Source organism: Contarinia nasturtii, unplaced genomic scaffold (assembly GCF_009176525.2).
Source record: "Contarinia nasturtii isolate CC-2019 unplaced genomic scaffold, AAFC_CNas_1.1 Cnas_scaffold_350, whole genome shotgun sequence".
NCBI classification, from domain to species: Eukaryota; Metazoa; Arthropoda; class Insecta; order Diptera; family Cecidomyiidae; genus Contarinia; species Contarinia nasturtii.
In genome coordinates this window covers 63282-89278 of record NW_022197705.1, presented here as the reverse complement: position 1 = coordinate 89278, position 25997 = coordinate 63282, and the positions used below count along the sequence as shown (strand labels likewise).

At 34.1% G+C, this 25997-nt stretch overlaps 2 protein-coding genes across 2 annotated transcripts in view; one reads left to right on the top strand and one right to left on the bottom strand.

Moving 5' to 3' along the window:
• Positions 1–20195, bottom strand: part of LOC116337940 (facilitated trehalose transporter Tret1-like) — a 48624-nt gene extending 28429 nt beyond the window's left edge. The window contains exons 1-2 of the mRNA XM_031762919.1: positions 20107–20195; positions 14153–14750 (exon numbers count right to left, since the gene is read on the bottom strand). Coding sequence (XP_031618779.1) covers positions 14153–14245 — 93 coding nt within the window. The 5' untranslated portion in view covers positions 14246–14750; positions 20107–20195. The remainder of the gene's footprint in view (positions 1–14152; positions 14751–20106) is intronic.
• The window catches only part of LOC116337943 (mediator of RNA polymerase II transcription subunit 20), a 56265-nt gene extending 32957 nt beyond the window's left edge, over positions 1–23308 (top strand). Inside the window, exons 3-5 of the mRNA XM_031762922.1 lie at positions 22406–22569; positions 22687–22785; positions 22953–23308. Of these exons, the coding sequence (XP_031618782.1) occupies positions 22406–22569; positions 22687–22785; positions 22953–23201 (512 nt within the window). The 3' untranslated portion in view covers positions 23202–23308. The remainder of the gene's footprint in view (positions 1–22405; positions 22570–22686; positions 22786–22952) is intronic.
• Positions 23309–25997: the final 2689 nt, after the last annotated feature.

Sequence of the window (25997 nt, the reverse complement as noted above, 5' to 3'; positions counted from 1 at the left end):
TCGGGATTTTTGTATTATGAATGACGATTTTTTTGCTCGTCATTACAATCATCGAAATGCGTTAGTTTGAACTGATACTGATAAATATTCTGCTTTGCACAGAAATATGACTCGGCTTGCCGTTTAATAAACAGAATAGAGAGACATTTAAAGAGAGAAGAGAGAGGAGAAGAGAATCGAGATCCATTAAGATGATTTTTTTTTCGGTTTCAGCTTCAATTTCTGAAGGCACCTTTTAAAATCATCGTTTTTTTGCTTCTAGAATGGCTGATGTCTACATTTTGAAACATTTTTGTGACACAACTCGATGTGCATCAATGATTTGCTTGAAATTCTCCATTTACTTACAATCCAGTTTATTTCCGCTTTCATTCAATTTTACTCGAAAAAAAAAATTGTACATTCAAGATAATTTTTTGTCTTGCCAATGCTGCATCTTCTCTTTTCCATTTTAATCTATGTAAATTGTTATCTAATATTTACTCTGCCGTACTATCACTCTCTCTATCTCTTTACAGTTTTTGTGGTTCAAAATATGCAATTCAATTTGTTTTGTGAAATGGAAAGGTTTATGAATACAACTCATTATAAATAAAAATGGTCAGTTGTGTGTTGGTTGCAATTTTTCTGTTCCACTCAAACAACATGAATAATAGAATTTGTCGATAAATACACGCTCGAGCCCAAACAAGTTTATCGCTTAGAACTGGAAAGGCAAATATTAAAATAAAATAGTTTGGCGCCACTTGACTTTAAGCCACTTCTTATCTCGTTTTTATTTGGTTTATCTCGTGTCTTCCATTTGGATATGGCACTAACAACACACCCGAATCCGTTGAAACCATTGAATTGAATTTAAAAAAAATTGAGTAAATTATATTGTACCGCTGAACATATATATGAAAATGGCGACATGTATAAAATTCGCATTTTTATTGCAAGCAGTTATCTACTTTGAAGCTGCGGGTCGGCAGCAAAAAAAAACATCGATAATAAATATATTGACTGCCGATTTGGTTCACAAAATGCACATTAAGATAGTATATGCTCAATCTTTTTTTAATTAATTTCTTGTATTTCGATAATAAAACTTTTTTTCTCCGGTTCAATTCTCAATGACAAAATGAATAAATATAGTCGACCCTCGACCAATCATTACTTTTCGGTGAGTTCTTTTTGCATGTGCCATTGAAACTTTTTATATGGGAATTTCATGGAAGTTGTTGCCATTGTAGAGACATGAGGATTCAGTAGGTACTTGGAAATAAAGTTCTTCATCGTGTACCACATGCTAGACGCAAAGTGGTGATAATGGCTTTGAATGGAGCAAATATGAAGAGAGCAAAAATAATTCAAAGACGGTGATTTTTTTGCTGTAGCAAATAGTACAAGGGACTGAATTCACAGTCACATACCGAATTTCACAAACAAATGCAAATTGCAACGTTATTTTTCCCATGACAATATTTCTCACAATATTAAGGAAAATGAATGCGTTAATGGAAGCATGCGGCGGCCTTTTATTCATTCATGCCAGTGTTGTGAATTGCATTCAATTTGTTCGACCAGAGAGAAAGAGAGAGAATTGTTGCGTTTTTTTTTTCGTTCATTTCTTCTTATTTGACAAAATGACAGAAAATAAGAATCGCTTCGGCCAAAACGACCTGAATAATAAAATGATATTTTGTAAACTTGAGCTGGCCGAGAAACACAATCATTCAAATTGAGTCGACGCAAGCAACAATTTAATGCATGCCAAACATAAAATACGATTGAGTTTTTGTGTAGCACAAATTGTCGGGACGTCGTTGTTGGCATCGTCGTACATGGTACATTACGCACCACAATATATGCACATACAACAATTTGGAATTCAATTGAATTTTTGAACGGAAATGTTTTCTAGATATATTGCAATGTTGCGCCTAGAATACAGCCACACACACACACATAAAAATGTAATATTTTGATCTAAGACAATGACAAAGGGAGATCTCGTTGCAATTTTGGTCAAATTGTTAGCTGGACAAGCGTAAACAAATAGAAACCCATTTCATTTGCCATTTAAAATAAATGGACTGTTTTTGTTCACGAATGCATTAAATAAAATTCGGTCGATAGAAACGGAATGAGGGAGAGAGGGAGAGAGATGGAGAAAGGAAACTAAATGGGAATATTTCACTCAAGTTTGACAAATTGCATTTCCAAATGCTACAAAATGGCCAAAGTTTCTTGAATTGTGTTGATCGACAGCAGCTTGTGCTAGTAAACAACACACGAGCCCAAAAAAAAGTAAACATCAATTGTTCAAACTAATAACTCAGCATAAAAACCCGTAAATTTAATGGTATATTTGTAACGTCAAAACTATTCATTCTTTAAACGGAACACGATTCGTGAGCCTGTGTATTTCATATGAATTGATGGCTTGTACATATGTTCACCTTTCAAATTGCAATTTTCAACAGTCCATTTCGGCTTTGGTTTTTACAAATTCGGACAATTCATTTTCAACACTTCGACGCACCAATATAGAAACGATTTTGTTCTCCACCTAGATTATTGGATAACAAGCAAGGATATTTTGAGTTGAATAAAGGAATATTAAGGAAGAAAAAAACAACAACAATGAATTAGCAAATAAACAAAATCGACTTGGCTCTGCAATCGCAATGACAATGGAGCATGGTGAAAGTTATGAAGAATAGAAAAAATGAAATACAAAGAAGATACGTTGCAACAGAGTTTTATGGCTTGTTAAGGGAATTTATTCTTTAAGCCAGTAATAGTGAATGCCAACAACGCACAACAATTGCACAAATGTTACTATTGTACAAATGGCACGCCAAAAACTACAACAACGCATTATGCGTTGTTTGAATACTTCGGCAGAGGCTGTAGATTTTTGCGAATGAAAATGAATAGGTGGAGAGAGGTAGAGAGCGAGACAGAGAATTGTTTTTACTTTGTTACAAAGACCAAACCGAAAATTCTCCAAAGAAACTTTCCCTTCATTACTCTTTGAACGGTGAAATTTAATCAAATGGCCAAGAATTTGTTTCTCGTTGTTTTCGATATGTTTTATTGCCATTTCATTTATTACTTCCGTTGGATATATTTTATGCTTCGAATAGGAAAATAACAAAACTATGTCAACATTGATAGAATTCTCTCTTTTTGTTTTTTTTTTTCTGAGCCACTGAAATTCCTGTTCAAAATTCAACGACAACACTATTCCAGCTCACTGTATCGTCGTCGGTTTTCGTCACAGTTTTTTTTCTTTGAAAAGATAGCGATGCATTGCTCAATTGCGACTTTTTGTCAATGGTCATAAAATTGATATTTCGTACATAATTTTAGAAAAACTCCATTGTCCGAAATGGATGTTTCGATTTCAATCTTCAACAAAACTCATACACTCATTCAAATAACAATATGCATTTGCAAATAAAAAAACACACACAGAATTTGTGAATAGCACACACATACAGAGTCGACAACATTTCCGGCTGCTAACCATATCTCACGCACAACCGTTGTTTTGTTTTGTTTGGACACAAACAAATTTAAATAGCCACAAACAAAATGATAATATAGACATGATGATTTCTTCGATTCCATTTCTGGAAAAATTCTCGATTCTATTAAATATTAAGAAACTGTATTAATAAATTACCAATGATATGATTTGATTTTGTGTTAGACGATCCCGAAAATAATTTCCCGTTTATGAATTCGGTTCACATTTAGCTTTCACTTTCATTCGGCCGCATCATTTTTCGCATATAAAATCAATTTCTTATTTTTAATTGAATAATTTTTCAAAAAAAAAAAAACAAACAAACAAACTTGTTCATCGAGTTAAATTTTTTTATATAATATTTGTTTGGTCACTTGTTCATAAATCGTTTATCTACTATAAATAACACGCTGGTGTTTCTCTCATATTAAGTTGTTTGACAAATTAAAATCATAAAAATCTATTTTAAATTTGTTAAAAATCACTTGACATTGGAAAAATTCGAATTTATTGACAAATTTGATTGTAAAGCAATTTCATGCTTGATTTAAAACGAAAAAAATAAATAATACGATCTTTTATAGCTCGTAGTCGAGAGAGTCAAATATCATTCGTTTGTACACGTCTGTATATGTCTACGGTAAAAACCGAACTGAAACTACCGCACATGATCGATGCACTTAGCTAGCTGATATCCGAAACAACGTCGAACGTTGTCGTGCTGAAAGCAAAATAAAAACAAAACGACGAAGAGAGTATAATGCGGAGCAAAGAGAAAAAACAGACAAAGTGACAAGGAAAGGGAGAATGAAAATAAAAATCTCACATCTCTAAGTCAAACTGACATGTGCGCGAGCGCACCCAAACCAATTTACGCACACAACATTGAAATGAACTCGCCGAACGCGTCAGACGACACTGTTCAATTATATAGATCCAGCTCTCCCTCTCTCGCTCTCTCATATACACTCACCGATCGCAACGAATGAGAGCCACACCGAGAGAGAAAAAGAGTGAAAAAGAGAATATGAGTATATTATACATCGTTCGAATACAGACAGAAAGGCCAACAACGGTTTGAGAGCCGTTTTGAAGTGAAAAATGAGACGATAGACTCACACAGTGCAAAAGCATCAGCAGCCTCAGTAATAGTACTAGCAAAAAATAAACAAAACCCAATATATTAACGCAACATCGAAACACAAAAATCGTTCGTTCTTTCTTGATGTGAAATGCATGAAACGGACAATAATAAATAGAGTTTGACACTCAACATGGACTTGGTGTGTAGATGTGTGTGTGTGCACCAAGTAATATAGAATTCAGCATGTAGAGCATAGTTCAAAGTGATTTGTGTTTTTTTTATTGTATATTTCGTTCAATTTCGTCTTATGCTTTGCCGGGAACGATGGTTCGATGAAGTTGCACATGAGGAATGAATAAAAACTATATATATGGACAGTAACAACAAAATTATGGGTGCATGATGAATGGATTGGTTTGTATGCACTGCACTCGTTTGCCCGTTTTTCAGCATCTTTTGCTATTTCTTAGCTAATGAAAAAGTAACAACAACAGATGAATAATCTCTCAACTCGATGTTTGAATGTACCGAGAGCTAAAATCAATTTTATTTTTGCTGTTGTTGCCGCCGCCGCTACCGATGATACTCACACTCCACATGCTTGGCGCATGTTCACTTGATTAAATGCTAATGCTTCAAACCATTCATTCTGCAACAAGAGTCCCAGTTCGTATGTGTGTCCAAGTCGTTTGAATCTCGATTCATTTCTTGCATTTGGTCATAACATATCGTGTATGCATTTGTTACGGTTTGTGAAAAAGTTATGATCTGTAAAAATGATTTTACTGACTATCTCGGTATATCGTAATTTATTCATATGCTTGTTGTCATCGACATGGTTTCGTGGGTGGATTGTTGTCTGTTTGGCAATGGTTCATGCTACCGAATGAACAACTAAATCAAAACTGGCAAATGCAAAAATGTGGAAAATATATTTCAAAGGATTTGGCATAGATATTCAATTTCATTTCAATGCTATTTATAATACTTAAATTTAAATGTATACATATAAGTATTGCAAATGGCTTTGGTTGCAACTGTTGCACGGAACGATTCAACACAATTTCCGAAAATCTAAAATATCAAATTCAATGTCAATAATTCTTAATTTTCGCACTACAACTTTGAATAATAAATGTTTAGTTTTGTACCGCCTTGTGGCCCGCATGCTGTTCGATGTTTAAGCTGAAAGTGAATTATCGGGCGAAAATATAAATCGTAATGAATTGCCGTTTTTAACATTGTATGTCAAGAACTATTGTTTCAGTCGTTCCTTCGTGCATTTACAATGAGCATTGTAAATGAGCGTTAGAGAGGCGACTGACGGGCGAAAGAAGAATTTGAGAAAAATTCCCAGAAATATTTTTCGGACACTTTATTCTGAAATACCCAACATATGACGATCGTAAATCACACAATTCAGTTCTCGGTTTTCAGTTGGTTGTGCGTGTGTGTGTGCATTTCGATCGAATTTCCATGCATATCAAACACTGCACATTGCAATGGAACTATAATTGGTCGAAGGAGGATTTTTGTTTTGCGCTTCAAAGCGCTCCAATAACACATTTTACATTTTCGGAATTTCAAACCGAATGTGCGTTACTCCATCAGCTGGTTAAATGAATCTGCTGTGCTTGCCATTTCTGCACACATGTACATGTGAATGGGAACGGATTTAATGGCAATATTATTTTACAGCAAGCATTTGCCGTTTCACCGACCACATTTGCAGACAGCCAAACAAATTATTGACGACTACCACTTATTATGTATTATTTTAGGTTCTTTTTTTTTCGTTTACGTACTACCAAATAGTTTAACATGCAAGACATAACATTTCAGATTCCTGGCTAACATGAAAAAAAAACAACAACATGGTATCCAGTCAAGGAGATTACAACGTTTAACAATATCAAAAAAGTCCATTAAATCGGATTAAGGCGCATTTATTTATCACTTTGAATTTTATATATTTATTTGCGTTCGATGAAATCCCGTTTTACCCACTTCATTACGATATTCATTCGCTAAACTAAAAAGAACCGTAAAAGAACAACCAGTCAGTAAACTGAGTCCGAGTGTGTATGTGTATAGGATTCGGCCTTAAATCTCAAAATTATTAGCTGACCATTTTGTGATAAATCCAAAGCCTCTCTGCTTTTAATTTCCTTTTCTTCTTGGTCTTATTCTGTCTTCTTTATTTTAAGAAAACTTCAATTTATTTATTTTTTCGGTTGGTTTTTCGTCTTGTTGCACTTGCCCAAAAAGATTGAAATCAGAGATTAACAGTCAATCACTCAGTTTTATGGTTCTCTCTCTCTCCCTCTCTTTCTGTATGTTTCTTTGTTTCATCAGTAAATTCACTACCGAAACGATGAAATCATGTAGGTCACAAAATACCGATTGGCATTTCTTTGTTTAGATTTCAATTATATTAAAACTGATGGAGATAAACCATGTCAGTTGCATTCCATCGTCAGTAACTTCATTAAGCGCGCATTCATCTCGGCTGCAGCTCGGGGGTGGTGTGTGCCATGTGCAACGTTATTCATTCAAAAAATAAAAAGAAAACGAAATAATGAATTCGATTTAATTGAATATTTGTTTACTTTTTGTGTGGCGTTTGTTTTCCGTTTCATCCAACACCGTGTACTCGAGAAAAAGATAAAAAAAAAAAACAAAAAACATAAACAATGTTGAGAAATTCATTTGCGCATTTTGTGCAAGTGACGGCGTCCAGAGTAACAAAACAATCCGAAGACAGCAATGTGTCATCCCGTTCTCATTTTCAAAATGTTTACGAAGAATGTGATAAAAAAACCGAATGCCGAAAGAGCAAAACAAATCACTAAATTTTCACTGTGACTGCGGTAGTTAAAGTAGTAGACAAGTGAAATTGTCCTTTTATTCAATAAGATATCAGTAGACAAACACGCATGTACTATATTAGTCAGCAGAAACCGAACATAAAAGTGCCTCAAGCAAAATGTGTGTGAGTCATACGCTCTCCGTTGGCGACATTTGTCGGTGAATGACATCGTTGCCTGTATTTTCCGATCGCACACACCGAAAATCTTTTGTTTTTTTTTTCTTCATTTTCGAAAAAAAATGCTCGAAGTTGGATTTTGAACTGTCGGATGGTTTCAAACAGCATTTCGTTCGGCACCAAAGTGACAATAAAATGTGTGATAATGGGTCGGTAATTGAAAAGAGTGAAATTGTGTGCTGACCATTGTTGCAGAGTGCGTGTGTGGCGTGAATGAATAACAGCAGATTTTCACTGAATTCGCATCATAGATTAGAAACATCGTGCTTAACGTCACTTCAAAAGTACCCATCTGTCTGAAATCCGACTCGTTGTCGATCGCGTTGATTGACAATCACTATTCGAACACATCGTGCAAATAAAATAAGCAAAATATGTTTAACTGGGCGTTTTTGTTGCATTGGTGCGAGAAAAAAAAATCGAATATTCAACAAATAATTTGAAACACTCAAGTCATTTTCAAAACAAAATACTACAATCTTCGACACATCAGTCTGGAGGAAGTAAAAAATAAGCTGTTCTAGCCAAAATTACAAGGAATATTGCCAACATAGATTCTTTTCCCAGTCTCTCTTCTTCGACTTTGGTCGTTAGAGTGTAACTGGATTATTTCAGATGAATTTATGTCTGTGTTATCTTGCATCTTCACCGATTAGTGTGCTTCTCTCATTCACAACATTCGGTTCTGCTGTATATATCCTTTTTATCTTTTTGGTTCCAATTGCAACATACTGCGCACCAGCACATTATTGGTTCTTCATTTTCATCGTCTTCGTGCGATCATGTCTCGAGTGTTTTTGCTACAACAAACACACAAATATAATATTCAACGATTTTCGTGATCTTTTTGAAATATTTTAACTGAAGAAGACTGTATTTGTAAAGCACCCAATTGGATCTATTTATAGCTCTATCGATAAACATAATTTTCAATTTCCGAAAATATAATTTTTGAAGGAGTTTTTTTCTTTCACATTGTCTGCATCGCTCGTTTTGGCCTTATTGGCTCTTGTCCAAAATTATTCGTAAAAAGAACGGTCTAATAAATTAAAATTCGCTCTTTTCCACTTCATTTCTTTTAATAAAATAAGAATTTTCTTTCACAATCTGCAACCAACGAAAGAAAAAACAACAACGACAACAACTCATCGACCGAATATTGAGTGAGTGTCTCTGGCTTATTTAGTGGCACGTTTGTTTATATTACCTCTTGAAAATGCATTTTTTTGTTTAAACAATTATATTCACTAATGCATTTCAATACCCATCGATTTCAATTCTTCAAACCAGCAGCCGATCGATTAGAACCAATTTATATATTTTTTTTTAAATCCGTTTAGAAAAACAGTCGAATTGGATTACGTAATTCTCAATATTCGAAAATCCTCTCTAGAAAGCATATCATTCTTATGTTATGGGCCCCCACAAAACAAAAATTGAGCGGAAAGTGTAGAGGTTTAAACACGATAAGACGTACAAAAATAGAAAATTAATTGATTTTAATGTGAATGCTTGTTATAGAAAAAAATGTGTTCCATTGTGCGTCTGTTTTGTGATTCACTTCTGTTTTCATTAGGTGCAGTGCATGTCAAACATGTGAATGTGAAAAGTATGCCGGAATTTCTTCGGCGGAGAGAAGATCAAATCCGCAGGAAAGGCGCAAAAATCAGAGCATGCGAATACAATCGATTCGATCCGATCCAAATAAAAAACTCACAATTAGCAAATGACAACACAAACTCTCGGGCCATTGCAGATAAGACCAGTTACAATCACATAGCATAACCTAGTTGCAAGAGTGAAAACAGAACGACAATGCTTCTTCACACTTCGGAAAATTGGCCAGTGATAGCGTTGAATACAAAAGAGAGAGAGAGAGAGAGAGAGAAAAAAAGAATGTGTGCTATTTGGCCATGGCTATTTGTGTCGGCACCACAGTTAGATCTAAAAATTGAAAAGAATAAAAAAAACGGAAAAATACCAAAGCAAAGGGAAGTCGTACACACAAAACTGTGCATTTTTTGAATGCCCACACAGAGCATAAAAGTATCGAATGTTTTGCATTGTCATGTGTCGCACAAATACAAATATTGGTATTCATTGACAAGAACCGACAGTTTTGGAAAGAATCGAACAAAAATAAAACGAATCAAAAACAACATGTTCCATTCGATTCAAAAGAATGAACCAGTTTTTTTTCGCACTTTTCAAACAAATACATTCAAAATAATCGGCAAATGAATAGTGAAGAAAAAAATTGGAACATTTTTTTGATAGCCATCGTTGTTGGTGTGTGTGTTTTCCCTTTTGCAAACCCATATCAAACGAGATCTCATTTCGAAATCGACTCGAATGGAACAAGAACATCGACAGCATGAAAGAGAGAGAGTGTGAGAGAGAGAGAAAACATGCACAAAAATAAAAGCATTTAGTTATTATGTTGAGCACGTCATTTTATATTTGTTTTTCGATTTCAGCCAACATTTTTTTTGTCGAGCACATTTTTTTCCAATTCTTCGAATGCATTTCATTATTATTTAATAAAACGTTGAACGCAAGCGAAATTTCGTGAAAAAAACGACGCGTAGTTGCATTTTTTTAGTCATAACATTGCACAGAGAGAATATTTATCTGAATCGCTATTCCACAAGTAAAATTGCTATTTCAAAGTAGCTTGAAGGTCGCATCATGTCCATCAATGATTGAGGTCTTTGCTTTCATTTTCAAAAAAAAAATCAATGCAATTCAAATCGCAAAATCACCAGATAAAAAAATAAATCTATAAATCGTTTCAGGCATTAAATTCATCAAGTAAAATCGAATAAATTATGACTATTATGCGAATTGCTTGATGTGATCTAGAACGAACAGCGGTTTAGCAAAATAATAATTTCATTTTTCCGTGTCTTTTGTGCTGTAATTGGCTTGCCAATCCACTCATTGAATATTAATCAAAATGTGACACGCGATGTGTTCGTTGACGTCGTTGTCATCATCATTAACACAACCGTTTCACACAATATTATGGAAAATTATTTTTAAAACTGATTCCAATTTTACTCTGAATGCAGTTGGAAGAAGAAAAAAAAAACAAATCTATTGAAAAGTTGAAGATTCCACAAGTTTTGCTGTTACGATAATTCAAACGATTAAGAGTCTTTGCAATAGAAGGGTGAAGAATCGTAGATATCATTGTTACAGAAGAAGTTGCTAAATTTGATAATTGTTTTTCCGGCATCCTTTCCATGTAAAAGACTAATCTTTGCATCAACGTCCGCCTAACAAAAAAGGGGTGTTCAACAGAAGTAATTATTTTGCTGTTTATCAATCGGTGTAATACAGTATGCTGTACAGCATTTAACAACGAGCAATTATGCTGTGGCAAGTGAGAAAAATGTGCTCTTAATTATAGCAATATCATCAAAAAAATGTGCTCTTGTCATTTATCCAAACCAATTAAGCCATCTCAATGTGAAGCGACGGCATTCGTAATACAATGTATGGATCAAAAGATACGCAGCACCGATTTTGCAAAAGCAAACATAACAGGAATATTGAAGCCACACATGCACATACAAAGTGTCAAAGAAAGATAGAGAGGGAGAGAGTGTGTGTGTGCGTTATACCCCATGCTGCCTTTTTTTTTACACAGAATACCGCTCCAAAAACCATTTTTCTGTAAAATCTAGCAAATTTATTTTGTATTATGTATTGCCAAATTATTCCTCAAGTTAGATTACAAAGTTATTTTTGGCACATTACACATATTTTCGTGGCGACTGAGAGAAAGAGAGATGTTTTTTTCTATGTTCGCCTCTTGTGCGTTCTTTTATGATCACAAACAAACAATGTATTTTGTTGACGATGGTCCATTGTATTTTCGTATTCGAATGTGTGTTGCTCAAACTCAAACCCACAATGCGTATGAGTTAAAGGATCATCAATCTTATTCGCATTTAGAATTTGTGCAAACAAAACTCTTTTGTGTGAGTTTTTGGTCGCATTCAATTTGGTCTAGCTATTTCATTGGAAAAAAATGAAATTCACTTGAAATTCATTTGATGTATTCGGCGAACTGACAGCATCACCGAAATAATCAAAACCAATTCGCATATTCCAGACACACTTTTCGCATGTCCATTCCACAGAAACAGACGCATTTACGAATTACGTATTTACGAGAGAAAAAAACAAATACCATATGTAGGTGAATTGGCTGAAATTTTTTTTTTCAAAACACAAACAATTCCGATTTATTTGCTCAAACTGAACACTGTCATTTCCACAAATTAAACTCAAAGTCAATACAACAATCTTCGGCATTCTCATTTCATTTTCAAGCTGAAGTGGCAGTTGTCACTTGGAATCCCAAGATAAAACTATAAAACTGTCGTTGATTCCAAACGTCACATTGGTATTGAGAATGCACCGTTTCGAATAGGCAAGCACTTAAATCGTATAATAACTGGATTATTAAGATGTGTACATTAAACAAAGGATAAGATAAAAAAACAAAGCGAAGCCATCTTATTTGGAGCAAGTCAATTGCATTTGCTTCGTTTACAGACAGTAATAAAAATGACATTGTTAAAATGATTCTCAGAAACATCGGAAAACTGGTCCAAGTGCATTTTGCACGTAAGTCAAATGCCGTTTTATTTACAACTTATCATCTGATAATAATATTTTCTTAATAGAAACATGAAATTCTATAGAAATACGTATGAAGAATAATGCGTTTCGAGATAAATTGAGGGTAAAAGAGCGACAGAGAGTGCGCGCCTTCGTTATTTCATTTAAAATATACAATTGAATAGCCTTCACATTTAATGTTTGATTAATGCCAATTCAATTGAATAACTTACTCTCTATCTATCTCTCATTCGATGCTCTTTACCAATCAATAAAATAATTGATGGTAAAACGCAAAGTAAAAAAGAAGAAGAAAAAAACAGTATGTAGAAAACATGTTGTTACATTCAAGTGTAGTGTACTCAATTCCATTAATAGGGTCCTCAGTGTGATTGTCGCCGTTGAATTCAGTTAAACAAAACAATTTGCTAAAATGTCGCAATTAAATAAGAAGCTTTAGCTTGCGTTTAAGTGTACGAAAAAAAAACAGTTAACACGACACCGTACATTGTACAATGACTTGTCAAGTTTCATTGAAATCAAATGTGCGTATAGACATATTTTACTATTCGAACATATGCACCAATGAAGGTTTACTTTTCGTCGTTTCCAAAGTTCAATAGAAAAATATTGTGAAAAATATGGTGATTAGCGGATGTTGACTTTCGGAGCGTTCAATCTCTTTTATCTTCGATAAGTTTTCATTTTATGTACACCGATATTTTAAAGTGAAACTGCTTCGTGTATGCCATAAGATATGCTTCATAGAAATCGATGACAACAGTGATTTGTCATCTTTTACACTTCGCCAAGCGCTCTATATAGGAAACGATGGTGTATACATAAACAACGTAAATCTCTTTATATTTTCAAAATGCCAGCATTCATTTTTTCTCGTGTGACATCATAATTTTGAACGCAGGGATGCAATATAAATCAGTCAGTTGCCATTCATTGTTCATTGAAGAAGGCAAACCGTTTACTATCAAAGATGAAACACTGACACCAAAGAAATTTCAATGATTGGAAGCTATTTCATTCATAATTTGTATGCTTTGCGTAACTTCATCGTATCAATTATGTTCTTTATTGTTTCTTTTTTAATTGAAAATGTCATGAAGAATTGTTTCAATTGTTTGAAAGAACCACATATGATATCATTGAATTGCCGAAAAATTAGCTTGAATGCACACAGAATTAAGAGATATGCTTAGGATTGTGGCTAGCATTTCCATTGAAGCAATGCAAAATATTGTGACTCAGAATCCCAATTAAAAGAAATGTTGTTGGTATTCGGCACGCTCTCATTCATATTTGTTTGCAAACAGTCGCTTATTAAGTGGCCATATGCGAGCATGTCAAATATAAAATGAAATATTATTTTGCTGAGATGTTGTCTTTTTTTTGCGTGCAATCGCGCCGCACTTCTCTCTCTCACACTGTATTTTTACAGTCAATTAATTTGAATTTTTATATGCTGACACAACATCAACACTACTCGGCACGCTTATTGTATGTGGAACGAATGGAAATGGATTATTGAAATTTATTGGTTTGAATTGAACTAAAAATGTAAATATTTACAATGAATGAATTATTATGCAATTTTTTACGCATCAAAATAGCGCGTGGTTTTTCTCTCTCTCCATAAGATAGGCGTAGGCCTTTTCAGTTCACGTTATTCAACTAGCCGCAGGAAAAATAATAATAATTTTTCCGATTTCATGAAAGCAAATTTCGCGTCCACTGGCGCCACACCGCAAATCTCGACGCCTTGGCAAGAGATTTATGACCATTTCGACAAGCCAAGTAGAATGGTATTTGTCTCTCAAATCTGAAATTTATAAAAAAAACAAACATTTTCACTTACCGCATATTTCAAATCCCGTTGAATGCGATATCGTGCATTCAGACTGTTGAGTTTTTCATAGTAGATTTGGTTGATCATTTTATCAGAATACATTTTTCTTCTATGTGTGTATGTGCTTTATTATTTCGTTTAGAATCAATATTATTGTCGTCGTTATAGATTTATTAAATTGGTTTTTCCCTAATATTAAGCCTTCTCTTTTTCGCGTTGCTTCGATTTAAATTTTATTCAAATTAAAATATATCCGAGTTGGAAACAAAAACTAAAACGTTGGCTATCGGATTAAAAACTATCACAAATCAAGATTAAGTCACCAAATCCAACGAATCGTTGTCGTCGTTTATTTTCTTAATGTGATGTTAATCATTTCCGGTACTAAATCGATGTCAAAAGCATTTTTTGTGGATATTTTCTTTTCTCGTTTACTATATTGAGGATTCTTAGCTTCACCGTGCAATTCATCTACATTCTATTCAACGGGAAGTGCCAATGAATTGCCAACAAATTGAACACAAACAAAAAAAAAGAACATCGAAGAATGTGTTTAAATTGGGTGTTTAATTTTGAGCTTTATAACAAGAGGGGAATAAAAAAAGTGCTGCAAAAAATCACACAAAAGAATCGAGAAAAATTACATTAGAATTAGTTGAAAATAGCTGAATATATGAAAAGATAATTTCCTTTGCTTTTTATCGGCCTGAGGACTTTGATCGCCCATGTTTTTCACCACGATTTGGTTTCGGCTCGTTCAAACGTTGGTCGGTATAACGGAGAGGAGATTTTTACAATAACTTTCCTCATAATTGACATCTTCATCATAACACACAGACACACAAAATGTGACATCAGCAGCAGCAATAAAGATGGCACGCCAAACAAAATCTATTGACTCTTCAATATAATAATCAATGATAAAAGTTTATCCGTAAAGATGTGGATAAGTGAAAGAAAAAAAATGTGGCATCACACACCGTAGTGCAACGAACAATATTGAATATCGATTCGTTTTTACGGAATCTTTCACGAAATCTCTAAGTGCTAGATATTTATAACATAATCGGAAAGAAAGCTATAGATCGAGTAAGGGAAACGACGGTGAAAGGCACAATGAATTCATTGTGAGCATTTTATAATACAAGGATATGAGGAGAGGCAAAAATGGCAAACCGAAAACACTCTCGCCCTCTCGAAAGAATAGAAACAATCGGGCACCATTCAACTTGAGGAAAATTGAAAGTAATAATAAAAATGTCATATAATTGATGAGCTTAGAAGGTTTTCGCCAATAAATATTTGTGCCACAAACGAGTGATAGAGATAAGTGCAGGAAAGTGGTGTAAAATCGATAGATCGCGATAGACATCCGAGAATGAGTGTGTGTGTGTGTGCATATGTATTGTGTTGCGTACGTGTGGAAAAAGCAAATAGCAGACGTTAAAAAAGTATACGACCAGTTCACAATGCTTGATGTGCGAACTGAAGGATAATTTTTCTCGTTGTCGTCGTCGTCGTCGCTGTCGTATGTAACAGCTGAATATATCAACCGCAAACTCATCGTTCAAAATGAATTCATTCTCGCTTCCTTCGTCTATCTGTTGGAGTTTTGCTACAAATAAGTACACTCAACAGCATAAAGTAATGATGTGAATGGATAATAGTGCCGGTACAGTTTATATAAGTTTCTCCAACAACTTTTCTGTGTAGTTTTTTTTCTCTCATTTAGTTTACTTATCGTTTTGCCATTGTCAATACAAAACGACCGTAAACTTTCTGTACACATTGAATCTGCAACCAAATTTTACCCATCTACGACCAGCCATTATCATGAAAAAAAAAATGATGGAAACTCTTGACAAATCGAGACATTATGAGAAATTAATGTCTCCATTTAATTAGAGAGAGAGAAAGAGAAAATCACATCGCGAATTTCAGCGAAGTGAGTGGCAGACAGGAGAAGAGTCGATAACGTATGATTTCCACTAATAACTCATTTTGACCGTGCGATGATTGAAAATCAATTGGCTTTTGATGTGTGTTTAATTTTGTCTGTTTACAAATCGAACGAGCCATACACACAGAGCCAATGCATCGATATAACTCTATTTACATTGGGTATATTTGTTTAGTTGTCTATTGCAACGGGCAACAGGAGCAACCAGCAGTAGCATGTGATGTATGTACACAGACTGGATGTGATCAAATACAATGCCTTTACAAAGCTTGGCTTGACCTAGTTCACACGTACACAAAAACGTAACACATGCACAGCCGATTTGACGATTAGAGGCGGCTCTCGCACAGCAAACATTCGATATGCACGGAAATTGATCGTATGATGATGTCGAACGACTAGTTGGGGGTAGTTGCATTTTTGGTCAACAAAAAGCAAAATCTATTCGCTTCCAACTTTTGCTTAATAATTAATGAAAAACACACACCACTGGAAAATGATAACACACACACACGTGCTCATATACAGACACAATGTACATGAAAATTTAAATTCACTTAACAAATAACAACAACGCAAAAAGACAAGTAGATAGCAAAGTTGCTACAATCACCGAAAAACGTCACAACCACTCAATAGGGTTTTTCCATATTAAAACGTTATTGTAATGTATGTCAATTATTCTATTAGCGCACTTTATATTGCCTAATTACATTTGGGAGAATTTAACACAACTGAGCTTTAAAAGTGATGAATATTTTAACAAAAAAAGACCCAACAATTTTCTTCATTCAATTTGAGGTCTTTGTATTTTTAAGTCATTCATTTTCATCACACAGTACAATGTTGCGGTTTTACTTCAATGTGCTCATTAATTAATTCATGCATCATTCACTTTCAACTGTCCATTGAGCAACGTTGATAGCAGCACTCATGCTACATGATTTTCGGAATAGAATAAAGCTATTATTCACATTTCAGATTTTGTTACTTTGTATATGATTGTAAAACCTTACGTTCTGCGCTCAAATTCTCTATTATTGTTGTTGTATGTGTTTCTTCTGGAAATTCGTTGATAAAATCGACACATATTTATTTTTTATGTGCATTGCTTTTGTACAGTGTCATCAACGGGTTGACTTAAAGCAACTTTATGTTGCTTATTTTTTAATGATAATATGCCAATAGAAATATTAAATACATGCCATCCGAAAGATCAGTATTTTGTGGTTTCCAAGGAACCAAAAGATTTTTTTACACGCGATAACTTTTCGCAATGAATAGTCATTTTTTTTCTCTATTTATCACAAAAAGGTGGGGCTATGCCAAAATGTGTTAAAACCACATGAAAAATATGCCTTTTGGTAATATTAAGAGCCATTTTTTTACATAATTATGGAATGCAGCGAATAATCACGTTTTTTTTTTGTTGTTTATTCTACATTAAAAATTCGTAAATTATTACAAAAAGTTATGAAAATGGAAAATAAACTGAATTTTTGAGAATTTTAATGGTATTCTATTGAATGTGAACAATGTTTTAAAATGTGTTCATAAGAAATCATGACTATAAAAATGCATTCTTTATAACAATGACACAGTTTTCTATGTAATTAAAATAGTCGAATTTGACGACAAAAAAGAAACAAACCAGTTTTTTTTTTCTATGGCCGAATTGCCTGAGGCAATTCTATGTTTGTTAAATTCAAATAAAGAAAATTAATGAAAATTCATCGAATTTCCATTGTCGCAATATTATTTCTCTGTGAATGCGCATTTTTTGGGACTAATTCAAAGTTTGCAGATTTAGCCAATGAGAGAGAGAGAGGTTCAGCATTCCATTTCGTTTTAGTGAAGCCTGTGGGCTTAATTGTTATTGCAAATTAAATGCAACCAAAACGCAAATAACCAGTGTGGATTATTTGGAAAAATAACAAATGGCCAAAATGCAACCGACCACAAATTGAACACAGAGCAACAACAACAACAAAACACTATGAATGTTCCACTGTCTACGTCATATCTTTAGTGTTGTTCTCCTTTAGCCTAGTATCCATGTCGAAACCAATACTGCTGTTACACTGCACTGCAGATAATTCATCTAGTGAATTTACCAAAATATATGTGTGTGTATTGTGTATACAGCAATCGCGAAAAGACATACGATGGTCGTGTGTCCATGCTAAAACTGCTGACAAATCAGTAGGCAGAGTAAAAGTGTTCACCAAATTTGGAATTTCAAACATTTCCGATTGAGTGCTTAATTCCGAAGGCAAATTGGTCAAAAAATGCTATTGGCATTATGGAAGTTTCACGATGTTTGAATTTTTATGTTGTGTGTGGTAGTACATTTCCAAAAGTTGTGACAATTCTTACGGGAAAAAATGCTGGCGAATTCTAGTCGGTGTGTGTCATATCGATTTTCATATTGTAAATAAATGTTCAAATGCATGCAATGTAATTTGTTCTGTAAATTGGCTCTCGACATTGTACATTTAGTCACCAAAATATCACATGCACATTTATCAAAAACCCATCAAAATGAATGTCGTTATCGTTTTCTCTTGAATACATTTTTGATGCGATGTTAATGAACCTCCATTTTCTGCGAATATTTGTCATAAACATTATCGATGTTCAATTGAGATTCAGTTCACTCGACTAGTCAGCCGCCCCACAAATGCAAAACAATGCACAAAATCAATTCGTGGCGTTTTGTGCGCTCATGAAATATGCGTTTTATGATTTCGAAATAATGAATATTTTGCGCCCCAAAAAGCCTTCTGTCGATTTTATATACACATTTTGTATTTGGTGAAAATTCTATTAAAACTTTAACAGCGCTTGAACCTTTTGGTAGCCACAAACGAGACACACACATATTCAATCCTTCTCTCTCATGCACACACACAAAACAAAGAGAGAATATGATTTTGCCATTCGCATTCTATATTGTATTGTGGCAAATGTCAATAACACCGTAACTTCTAATGTGTATATTCTCATTGAATCGATTTTTGATGGGGCGAATGAGGTTGATGTTATTGTTTACTCTCTATCTCTCCTTGTTGTTGTTGTCGTCGTCGTCGTCGTCGTTGCGAATCACAAGATTCAATTGCAAATGTACACATCTTTCCTGAAATTTTCTTTCTTTTTCATGAATAATCGATGGAAATTCTTATATAAGCAATTGCTGCTGCTTCTGCTGCTAACGACTCAAATTAACATTGTTTGGTATTATTTGATCGTAAATCGAAAGAAATCGTTATCGTTGAATGGGTTGTTTTTGTTTGCCGTAAGATGAATTATATCAAAATAGATCGTTGAGATCTTGTACCATCTGGACAATATTTAACTAGACAACATTCGAATCAACATTTTTTTTCTGTGTCATCAATGGTTGTACATTTCAACACTTATTATTATTATTATTTTCTCGGTATCATGAAAAAGTCCTTCACCAACATTCAATGCACCATTTTTTTTAAAAAAAATTCCATAAACTTCAACATTCGATGTTTATGATGCAATATTTTTGTGGATTTTATATGTTTTGAGGCTATTTTGCTCATCATTTTTATGTAGAAAAAAAAAATCATGCAGAAATTTACACTTTATAACCGATTATGTTGTTCATGAGAATTGTGTTGTTTGCGATGATCATTTTGAAAACATAATAATAAAAGGACCAATCTTATCACTGCTGCAGACGCCGTTACTACTTGTGCGGGTGTTATTATCATAAAGATATATATTCCATTTATTTTTCGCTTGCGTTTCGGAATCTGATAAAAATAACACACACCAAACCGAATCGAAACGAAAAATCTGTGCAAAAAACCGTTTTGCATTATTATCTTTTATCAATTATGTTTGCGTAAAATTATGAGCGAAATCCTCTGTGTCAGATAAAAGTGACAAGCGAAAACCAAATGTAGAGCCATAAGCAAAGAAACTAATTCTTGGTGAAACGAAAAAAAAATCGGACAGAAAACGCACTAACTGTAATTTGATGTACACGTTTTTTTCTGTTTCGTTACGTATCCAACAAACGAAAAATAATGCTCGATGCGACTGTACGCTATGCAACCCGCATCACAACTGAATCAAGCCATCTACATCACAAGGTTCAAGGATTCCACACACAAAATAATAATAACAGTAATAATAATCATGGATGGTTGCGAAAAGAGAAAAATAGAGGAAAAACGGTATATTTCGAATCTGTGAAAGTGCCAACAATACATACAGCATAACACACAGGGATACTGTACACCATTCCGTGTACTGCAAACGGTTTTGCTCCATGGATGGAGAGCCAAAAACAACAATACAATACGGTTGTGCCGAAAAAATGTTATGTGTGTATATATAGTTTTAAAAATTCTGCATTCATTGCGATGAGATAGTCGCCAACGGAACACTAATTTCTAATGAAACATAGAAAAAAATGATTTTGGAGGCTGAAAATTGCATTTTTCAAACGAAAAAGAACGGTCCACGCTTAATTGTGGATTCAACAAAATCGTTGGAAGTCGTTTGCATTGATATATTTTGTGATGAATACTCAAAAACACTTCCATATGAGACTTGTGTTGATTTCTATGTCTGGTTCGGGTACTTTGTGATGCATTGAATGAATTTGCATCACTTTTTTCGCTTTATCTCGGGCATTTTATATTCAAATACAAAATACAACACACATGGATCATATAATATGCGGCTAGTTGTATATCATTGTTTTCCTTTGCCGACATTAACAGTGTAGCCATCACCAGAGCAAAAAGAAAACGAAGTAATTTTCACATTGCGACTTGTAAATGCCGAAGCAAAAGCAAGCGAAAGTTTAAATATGAATGTAAATAAATCTCACACTGCAATACGGCACACACAAAGTTCGCAAAGGATATATCGAGATCATTCAATGCTACATATATGTATGTATCGAAAACTCATAATTTCCGTCAATGTTTGGATGAAAGCGTGTGTTGTTGTCGGTAGTGGTGATATGTATGTTTTGGACACAATCCAACAAAAAATGAAATGTCGGTGCACATAGCGGAAAATCATGATTTATCCCATTGGCCATATACTGCATATATATGTAGCACATATTTGGTAGCATTGCAACACATGATGTGACAGTTTTTTCAGCTATTTCTCATTCCCATGTGCTTGTGAAATGTCAATGTGCTGAATTCAAGTTGGCGCGCCTGTGCAAGGCCGCACCAATACACATACGAACATTTGCCAAATATACAGACCAAAATATGGTTTGATTTAGTGGATTTACTGTGTACACACCATATCGTTTATACATGGTACGATATGACACAATAGCATTTTTATTAAGCCGTATCGTATCTACGAAAACCATTGCTGTGTGAGCACCATCCATCGTGATCCTGATTCGTAAATACTTCTTCTACTGTTCTTCTCATTCGCTGAATTTGTTTTCATTGCTCCTTATGTAAATGGGGTATATATAGTTTGCTGCTATTTTGCCCATACTCATGCTTTACTTAACGGCATTTACGTATATAATCACATAGTGTGTGTATCGACCCAAAACGTCAGCTCAAGACATAAGCATTCAAAAATGTATAACGACGAATGCCTAACTACTTTGATAACGATTACAGCATACGCATTGAGGCACAGCACGCGAGACAATCATCCGAATGAAACAATGTTATTGTTGAATTAACATATACGATGCAATTTTCGGTTTTGTGTATCAACCACACATATTTTCGTCTAGCACGTATATATATATATATATTGTTTACGGATGCGGGAGCTAGAATCAATATCTTTGAATTCAAAACATCTATGTCAACATTTAGAGAGGGAGAGAGAGAAAATACTTTACATTATAAAATGTATATGGTTGTATTTTGGCAAAATTCAATGTTGTGACATTTAAATTCATGCCAACAAAATTTTAGAACACGCATGAAATGTTGCAACGAAAACATTTTGGACATTTATCATTTTCCATTCTATTTATTTTCATCTTTTGGCATATATGGATGTGCCATTTCCAAACTTAACAATTTTCTAACAATTAACGAAATGTGATAGACATCAACAAACCACCACAATTCACCCAGTTAATTTCCCGTTGAAAATTGAATCATCGCACAACGCAGACAACCTACACTCTGCGTAGTGTGCGTTCTTTTTGGCTGCCTCTATCAGATGAGGCTTTCGATTAAAATTGTTTTCCACGACATTGAATTTGAATGTGTAGACGTTTTACGTTTAATTCATGTTATTTACTTGTGTTTGTTTTTTGGCAGGCAATTCGAAATTGATTCATCAATTGCATAACTCGGAGCATCCAACATCAGTGTTTTCGATTTTGGATACGGGCACAAAGCAGATCCCACTCGTTGCCGATTCACTCTTCGATTTGCTCATTTTGAAAATGCAACCAGCATACTCGTCGAAAAAACAAACAAAGGTAGGCTAAAACAATCAATGTAAAAAATGCGTGAGATTTATACTGTGACAAAAATGCCATAGAGCAATTATTGAATATCCTTTCCTTTATATTGTAATTTCCGTTTTTAATATTTAGATCGAGTCAAAGGGGCCACGTTTCGAGCTCGGCGATTTTGTTATCAAACTTGGCAACGTTACAATGGCCGGTATTTCGTTCAAAGGAATTTTGGTTGAGGTAAGCAACAAACGAACAACATTGAATACAAATTGCAAGCGGCGCCAAAATCAATTTGCAAATGAATACAAGCACAGACACATTTTATATATATGAAACATTCACGTGTGTATTCTGATTCTTCTCTTCGTGTTTTGTTTTTTTTTTATGTTTGTTTCAAACATTAGGTTGAGTATCGTCCATGTGTGATTGCATCGAATTGTTGGGATTTGATACGTGAATTCATGCAAGGTTTCATGGGCCCCAACGTACCGACTCAAATTCCATCTTATTTTACGGCTCAGTCACAATCGCCACCTGTCACACATCCAAAGCAAAATGAAGTCTATCAACCGATGGATACCGTACAACAGTATTTGGAACATTTCAGCAATTATCGCAAACAAACCAACGCACCTGTAGCCACTTCACGCTAATATCATTCCATCCGCCCGATCGATTACGATTTTACTATTTTGTTATTGGTTTTGCTTCATCGGCGGTTTTTTTTTTGCCATTTAAATTCACTTCTCATCTTCAATAGTATACAAATTGATTAAAATTTAATAATTGTAAAATCGTAAATAAAACAACAATATCAATTAAACTGTGATTGGTGTACATTAATGCAACATTATTTTATATAGCTGGAATGTCAACTTCTGGAATTCATATTCAATATATTATGACAGCAAATTGGTAACGTATATTTTATGAAGTCGCCTCACGAAACCGTACACACACCGTCACAACTCAATGAAATATAAACTTGGTGCAGACTATCATGCACCCGACTCAATGTCAATGAACGCGACAACCAAGAGATTTGTTCGAACAAAAAAACCGCAATAATACCACAATTTACATAAACACTCGAATGCAAAAAACATGTATACCTTTTTTTCTAATAGCATGTAACAGAGTCTTTGTCTGATAACCTCAGCAACACAGCCGGATGGATCTCATGCAATGAGCATCTTTTATGCTTCTTTCTTTGTGCAGATTTTAGTTTTGCGAGTGAATTTTCTGTTTTAATACTTTAATCCTTTTACTATTTACGAAAATACAAAGACGAGTGAAAATGCGTCGCGGTGACACATTACATTGGCGTGTGCACGAACTTAAATATCAACTGTCTACGACATTGATACTAGAGAGTTGCGGAGAATTGAAGTAAATCCATGTAAATGAAATAACCAATATTTGTGTATATGTAGTGCTGCAGACGGCACAATTTCAATGCGAAAACAATCATTTTTCGAATGAAAATTGTATGCCACAACGATTTTACCATTCCAAGAATGGAAGATTTTTTTTTATTATTATTAAAATCACCACAGAGGTGAATGGGACGCATTCTGAATATATATTACCACCATCATCGATATCAAGACAAAAAAAAAGTTCATTTACCACAAGACAAATTGTATGAGAAGAAAAAAATGACATCGCTCTAGGTATCAAATATGACGCTGTTTGCATTATCGCATTAAATTTATTGGTTACATCGCATCGAGAATCGATTGTGGATTTTGAAATGCAAAACAATTATGCAAATATTGGAGCAGTGTTTCAACATACACACACACGAAAAAACACAAGAGACTACAGACTTTCGAAATGGCGTGCAAAGCAAATAGCAAACAATAATAAATCGAACCGAAATTGAAAGAGAAAAATTGGAATCAAATTAATCGGAACTAGAATGCAACGTCAGTTATGCTTTGCTGTTGAAATTTAAACGAAAAAAGAAAACCCATCGCGTCGCGTTCATCATCCATAGCAACACTTGTAAAATGACACATACAAAAAAATATGAACAACGCATCGAAATGTGAGTGAATAACATCAGCACGAAAATTGCACGCGAATCGGCACCAACCATTGAAATCACAAACGGCTCTTGTATTTGTTTATCATTTTTCTGTTGTTGCTTTTTTTTCCTTCTCCATTGTAATGAGCATTCTTTTGTACTTGATTCCTTCCATTTCATGTTTCAGATTGAATTTCTTGTCCAAACAATTGCGCACATTGGCAGCGATGTTGCTGTTTGCATCATGATTTTGTAGTCGATTATATTGAGAAAATTGCTCGCCTTTTTGCGTACAGTTGTTAAATTTCACACACATGCTGTGTGTATATAACGCTATTGCGCGTCGACGATGGGTTTAATTTCCACTTAATTACAACAATATTTCACATCAGATCATTTACATTTTTCCGCACCAGACATAAATCAAACAATAAACTCGATTCAAGTATAAAGAGCAACGTTATCTTCTCTTTTTTTTAAGTGAGCACACTTGGATCGATGAATGAATTCGTGCGCAAAGGTGTATAATTACTTATATGCATAAGGCAATTTTAATGATTTTACATATCAATGGATTTTTTCACCGACAAAGAACACACTTGCATGATTTTTTCGTGATCAATTTTTCTTTGTTTTTTTTTTTTTTTTTATCCGATCGAATGCAATTAGAGTGATTTAAATCTAATTAGTAACGTTTTTTGTCCATTTTTTCTAATTTCATAGTTTTTAGTTTAACAAATACAATTCGGTTCTAGGAAGTGTAAATGTTGTTTTACTTATATTTGTGTGCTGCCATTTTGCTTGGGTAAGCTTAGAAAATATGCCAGTCTATTGAGCATTGTCAGCCATTTGAATTAGGTTTAATTGAAAAGCAAATCGATTATTTATTTGAATTTGTTAAACGAATGAACTTGACTACTTGTCTTTTTCCACGAATTACTTATTTGTTACGTTAGTTGAACGAAAATTCATTCAAATAAAAAAAAATGTCATTCGATTATTCCCGAATGATAAATCGATTCTTTGTTGCGTTTAATTGAAAAACGTGTTACTGCAATCAACACAATTTTCATTGAAATAATTGTCCATGTTGTGTCTTCCATTAATATAAATTAAACAGTACTTGTACATTGTTACAAAACTAATTTCAGAAGCACGCGTATACTTATTACGTAAATTGAAAATAGATTTAGTTGGTTGCAATGATTTCGTTTTAATAAACAAAACGAACTTGGCCATCCCATTTTAATTATTACTTTTTGAACAAAAAGGTTGAAACAAGGGTCCCACAGTCCCAGTTTTATCATTTGCAAAGTAATGAAATTATCTGACCTCATAGAGCGTCCTGTGATCAAATACATACATACATATACAGAGAGAGAGAGAGAGAGAGAGAGAGAGAGAGAGAGAGAGAGAGAGA